The sequence below is a fragment of the Poromitra crassiceps genome (assembly GCF_964638095.1).
Source record: "Poromitra crassiceps genome assembly, chromosome: 19".
NCBI classification, from domain to species: Eukaryota; Metazoa; Chordata; class Actinopteri; order Beryciformes; family Melamphaidae; genus Poromitra; species Poromitra crassiceps.
Genome location: NC_139646.1, coordinates 15,103,186 through 15,109,745, shown reverse-complemented (window position 1 = coordinate 15,109,745; position 6,560 = coordinate 15,103,186). Strand labels below are relative to the sequence as shown.

General features: G+C 45.8%; 1 protein-coding gene across 1 annotated transcript; it reads left to right on the top strand.

Moving 5' to 3' along the window:
• Window positions 1–826: 826 nt before the first annotated feature.
• On the top strand, window positions 827–6,308 carry crybb1l2 (crystallin, beta B1, like 2; the record flags this gene model as incomplete). Its single annotated transcript, XM_083656307.1, is given in 7 exon segments — window positions 827–988; window positions 990–1,008; window positions 1,887–1,987; window positions 2,419–2,537; window positions 4,528–4,660; window positions 5,186–5,328; window positions 6,137–6,308. Coding segments are annotated over 7 exon segments (849 nt in total).
• Window positions 6,309–6,560: the final 252 nt, after the last annotated feature.

Genomic DNA, 6,560 nt, shown 5'->3' with positions numbered 1-6,560 from the left:
TTATCAAGTATTGTAGTATGAATTGAAGCTAGATTGATCAAGAAACTGTGCATTGTCTCATTCAAAACATCTCCAAGGAGACAGACACAATACATTCATGACACCATCACATTAGCCTGAAATAAATCATGAACGCTGAGGCCGAACAGTTAACTGTCTAATTGTGTTTATTGTGTTTCGTTTTGCTTGTCAAGTTAATTTTATTTTGGCTTCTGTCGAGGATCACAATGGAAATAATTGTTTTACGCAAACCTGCTAATATATATGGGATCTTAGTTTATCTCATCAAATCAAATCAAATGTTTATACTCATCTCTGAGTCTCTCCCCATTTTAAGTTGCTAATCTTATGTTGTTTTCTTTTATGTCATTAATGTATTACATTAACACACTCATGTATATTTACTACGTATCTTGTATACTGTACATAACAGATGTATATTTGTTTTATGTTTTATATTTTGTGTAACCTAACAGCTGTATTCTATAGTCTGTATTCTGTACCCTGTTTTTATATTTGCCTTATAACATCTAGGGACAAACATTGCAAACTAGCTTAGGCTATAAATGTTAGGATAAATAACAAAGACTGTTTCCTGTGAATGCTCTATGTTTATGTATCTGTCCCTATAGAAATACACTTTTCAATCAATCAATCAATCTCTCTGTCTCTCATACTCATTCCCTCTTTATCTCCCCCTCTCTCCTCTCGTTCCTTCTCTCCAATATGCTCTCCCCCTCTTCAAGTCTCTCTCCTTCACTTTTGGCCCTAGTGTCTCTGCTCCTCTCTCTCTCTCTCTCTCTCTCTGCCTCTCTCTCTCTCTTTGATGATGGGGGTATTTCTATTCTGTGGGGGCTGTGGGCTCAGCGAGTTTGTTTCTGTGTGTATAATCCCCTCTCGCTGGGCGCCAGCATATAAAAGCCCAGAGAGGGGCCCATGCAGCGCACTCACACACAGACCATCTGTCTCAGCCCTGAGTCTACTCCTGTAACGCACACACTGCCACAGGTAAGACAGTGGACAAACAACATACAGACAGGAAAAAAACAGAAGGGGGGAGGGGCAAAGAGGAGAGAGAGAGAAAAGGGGGAGGAACAACAGGTGTAGAGAAGAGTGAAATAGGGAGTAGGAGAGGATGACACAAGGGTCACTCCTGTTATGTAATGCTATGCCAATAAAGGGACAGCACCTACATGTATCACATATAGGTGATTTAATTTACAATACAATATACTTACTTATCACTTACAATATACATTAGGGATTATTCTGTATGAATTATGCTATGGCTAATGCTTGATGTCTTTGGAAACTCAAATGTAATCCCATTGATTCCAGAAAAGCTGCACCAGTATTGCTGGGTGTATGATTCAGAAATGCTCCTTTTGAATTCAATTCTTTCTGTGTGTGTGTGTGTGTGTGTGTGTGTGTGTGTGTGTGTGTGTGTGTGTGTGTGTGTGTGAGTGAGAGAGAGAGAGAGAGAAAACTTCAGCTACTTTCAAGCTACCGACAAACTCTTTTTGTAACCGCGATGAGATACTGCTGTTAATTTAAACTAAGCATTTGGATATAAAAGACAATTTGGTTTTTGGTTTTTGGTGCTTTGCCAAGAATGACAGCCGTTCAGTCGGAATCTTTAAGTTATTTCCTTTTGTAGCGGATACTTCAAAAGACGAAGGGGGTTGTTTTGTGCTCTTGTTTGAGGCTTTAGCTATTGTGAGGAAGATCAGGTGACAGGATAAGCATTTGCGCAGGGCAGTTTGGACTGTATTTGAGTTTTGTTAGTGGTACAGTGTTAATACAGCTCTTCTCTTCTCTCCTCTCCTCTCCTCTCCTCTCCTCTCCTCTCCTCTCCTCTCCTCTTCTCCATTCATTTATTACTCCAGTTATCATGTCTGCTGGAGGAGAGAAATCCAAGGCTGCTTCCCAGACTGACGGGAAGGCTGCCCAGCCTAAGAGGTCTGAGATGGGCATGATGTCCTACAAGGTGCGCACGCACACACACACACGCACGCACGCACGCTCGCTCACACACACACACACACACACACACACACACACACACACACACACACACACACACACACTCATTCACTCACTCACTCACTCACACACACACACACACACACACACACCCACACACAAAAGACCACTCAGACCATGTAAAAAAAGATTCTGTGGAGAAAGCTGACAATAGTCGCTTGCCTTCGCGCTGTCTCTCTCTGTCTCTCTCTCTTTCCGTGTCTTTCTCTCCTTCTCTGTATCTGGTCCCCCTGTCTTTCCTCTGTGCTGCTACTGTATGACTGTCATCATCTGTTTCCTCTCACTGTCACCGCTATCACCCTGAACCTACTAATCCTTCTCCATCACATTAACCTCATTTTCCCTCTCCCCCCCCCCCCCCCCCCCCCCCCCTAGATGTGTGTCTTCGACCAGGAGAACTTCCAGGGCCGTTGTATGGAGATCAACGCCGAGTGTATGAACGTGTGTGACAAGGGCATGGACAGGGTGCGCTCCCTGCGTGTCGAGTGCGGACCGTAAGTAGCACCCATGGATGCATGTACAAACACATGCATGTGGGGGAGGGGGGGGGGTGTAGGCATGGGTAGGTGGTCTTTAGGTTTAGGCGTTGGGTCTAAGGCGTTAGGGTTAGGACCCGGGGTCTTTAACCAAAAGGGAACAAACGGGTCAGGTCTCCAACCCCCTTTTCGACCCTGGGGTCAAAGACCTAGAGGTCTTCAAGCCCCAAGCCTCTAACCCAAAATCAGGGAAAGAGAGAGTCCCCTCTTCCCAACTCGTTCTGGACGACGAGCCCGATGGCGTACTTGACCTTTGCCTGAATCCATAGGTGCAGAGTGCTTTTTAACGGTCCGCCCGTGTTGCGTTCCATAAAATGCACAAGGCTCCGGGGCGCGTTACCTCAAACGTAAAGGGCACATGACAAAGTGGGGCTCTGGTACGAGTTTGGATTCTAGGGGGTGGCAGGGGTGGGCTGTGCCCACCCAAAAATTAATCTTGCCCACCCCCCAATTTTTTTTATTTTTTTTATCTCCCTTTTTTAATTCCAGGCGACCGCACTTAGGGTTGTGACCCGAAGGTTGGAGACCATTGGGTTAGTTAGTTTAGGGCACCTAACAGTAGTTATAGCTTTAATTTGATTTGAGAAATAAGCTCATCCAATGAAAAGAATATTATGGAGTTGATTATTTTAAACTATGTATGAAGGATTGTTATTTATTTGTTAGGGTAACAAAGTCAATCTGCTTTCAAAGTTTTAATTTCAGTTTGAGTTTGAATAAGACTAAAAGTCTTGTAAATATAGGTTTGAAGGCTAAATGGCAAATAGTTTTTAGCTATGGTTAAGTCTCACTGCACCGTCTTTAATTTGATTTGAGAAATAAGGTCATCCAATGAAAATAACTGTTATGGAGTTGATTATTGAAATTATGGATGAAGGATGTTTTTAAGTTTTATGGTAAATCAATCTGCTTTCAATGTTGTTTTCTTTTCACTTTTAAGACTAAAGGTTTTGTGAATATAGTAACAGTTGTGTAAATAGTTAGTTTGTTAGTTATTTTGTATGTACATAGTTAGTTTGCAAATTGTTTTAGGAGTTTTGTAAACATTGGCCTGTCCCCTGAGTGAAAGTTCATACTTAGGTTACCCACAGCACAATGTGGACACCTAGTGGAACAGTTTAGTGTTAGAATATAATGCAACTTAATCCCCATCCCCAAACCGAGAACCTTTGGGCAACCTACCGCCAAAGATGTAACAGGCTAAAAACGGACCTGGTACCAGCTACTGTATGGCATACTAGCTTGTCGGCAATAATGTTCCAAAGTTAGGCACATTTTTGGCGATTTTTTTTTTGGTATGGCTATTTTCATTGCCCCCCAAAATGTTCAATTGCCCACCCAGTAACCTCACCCTAGATACAGGCCTGACGCGCGCACACACACACACACACACACACACACACACACACACACACACACACACACACACACACACACACACACACACACACACACACACACACACACACACACACACACACACACTCATTTGCTTTGAGTTACATTTTAAATTTCACACTTTTTAACGATTTCGCTGATGCTTTAATCCAGAGTGACTAACAATGAGTGCAAATTAAATTGCTAGAACACCAACATAGCGAGCAACCAGCAGCAAGGACTGTGATGAACAGAGTTGCCATGACAATATTCCCGTGAAGAACACCTCTCTCTTAATGATCATATAAGAGAGGCACAAGGGAAATAAATAAATATAAGAACGAAGGAGAAATGGAGACCGTTTTTTTTTTAAATTAAGAGCAAATGAGAGCAGAAAGAAAGAAGGAGAATAAAGACATGAGATAAGGCAAAGGCCATGTGTTACCACACTGCATGTAAAAGAAGCCCCTGTGAAATTCTCGTTCCCTAAAGCCTACTTTTCCTCTCTCCATTATGTCCTCCTTCTCTTCCTCCCCCCTCCCCGCTCCTCCTGACCTCTCCCCCTCCCCAGCTTTGTGGGCTATGAGCAGATGAACTTCTGTGGTGAGATGTTTATCCTGGAGAAGGGCGAGTATCCCCGCTGGGACTCCTGGAGCAACTGCCAGAAGAACGACTACCTGCTGTCCTTCAGGCCCGTCCGCATGGTAAATCCTCTGGCTGGCTGTCTGACAGCAAATGGAGAAAAAAAACAGGCTTTGGTGGCTTTTATCCATCCAGCCATCTATCAGTCATCCATGTAGTTAAAACATTCCCCACAGTGGGGAGCTCTCTTTCTTCATCTTCTATCATCCCAGGGGTAGAAAGAGTAGTAAAACATCGTACTCGAGTACTGTTCCCTTGCTAAACATTTACTTAACTAGAGGTAAAACTACTGGTGTAAAAATCGACACAAGTAGCCGTGGGTTCACACCCAGGCGAAAGAAATCTTCACTTTTCACACCTTTCACTTCACAATTATTCTGCCAAGTTGAAAAATCTCAACTCGAGCGAAGGGGCGACGAAGCGAAAACAGCGCCATTTGCACCACGAAAATCTACATAGCCACTTGTGCGTTTGCATTGACTTTGTATGTAATCTCATCACGCGGGTTTGCAAAAATCGCCCCAGTGTGTGAACGCCTTCCCCCCCCCAGGAACATAATCATGTTTTCTTTCTCCTCTGTCGTCCAGGATCCCGAGAAGCACAAGATCTGCCTGTACGAGGTGGGAGAGTTCAAGGGCCGTAAGATGGAGATCATGGACGACGACGTCCCCAGCCTGTTCTCCTACGGCTTCACCGACAGAGTGGGCAGCATCATGGTCAGCTGCGGAACGTGAGTGGCAGCCGGCCGCAAAACACACACGCCCACGCCACAGCGCTGTCACAGCGCCGGAAGACAGCTCAGACTGACACATAGGAAGCGCTTAATGGGAATATTTGCCTACAGAGAGCTTTCGAGATGGGTGGCAACTGGCAGCAGATCGACAGGCAACAGATCAAAAGAAACGCCCATGGCTTTCCTGTAGCCACCTATGGAGCAGGACCTCAATTATTATAGCCTATACTGCTCTAATCATTGCTTATGTCATTTCTGATAGGCAATACACACACGACCATTTTTTCAAAAGGGTCAGACATCCTTCTCAGACTCAGAAAAACAGCAGTGTCGTCAGCAGGCTGTGTTTAAGAATAGAGCCCTTCCCCCCCCCCCTCATCGGCAGCTAGCCACGGGTGTGACGAACGTCAGCAGCTCGGTGGTATATCCGTGTCTGCGCGTTCAGAGGAGTGGCAGCAGCAGACACTGTGATACCTTCATTTGCAACTCTCCCCTGTGCTCGGGAGGAAAGAGCTGAAACAAACAAGCCGAGAGCAGAGCGCAGGGTCTGCCGCCCTGCGGTTTGGCGGCCTGCAAGCAGATGGATTCCTTAATGTGTCCATCTCTCCCCCCCCAGCCTCATCTTTGTTTCTCTCTCCCTCCTGCTGCTCTTTCATTCTGCCCAAGCTCACCTTATGATTACGTTGGTGTCTGTTCAATCACCGTTTCCCCTTTTCTGTAATCACTCCATTCATTCTCACTTTCTCTCAAAATGTCAATTCTCTTCTCCCCCCTTCCTTCCTTCTCTCTCTCTGTCCCTCTCCAGTTGGGTGGGTTACCAGTTCCCTGGCTACCGCGGCAGCCAGTACCTGCTGGAGAAGGGCGAGTACAGGCATTTCAACGAGTACGGCGCCCGCTGCCCCCAGATGCAGTCCATCAGGCGCATCCGCGACATGCAGTGGCATCCCCACGGCTGCTACACCACGTCCTCCAAGTGAAATCCGGCGAGGGCGAGGAAGAGAGGGAGCGGCGTAGAGGGGGAGGGCGGGGGCGGGCAGAGAGACGGAGGAGTGAGGGCGAAGAAGGAGAGGAGGAGGGAGAGGGTGTAGCTCATTTCCCCCCTCTATCCCGAAATGTCGTGCCGGTTCGAGCGCGGGATGGAGGGGAAGATATTTTTCTAAAATTTTTTTTTTTTTCAACGGCCTCTAGTTGTCGACACATTGTAATCTAGTGATGATCGGAAGACGGCG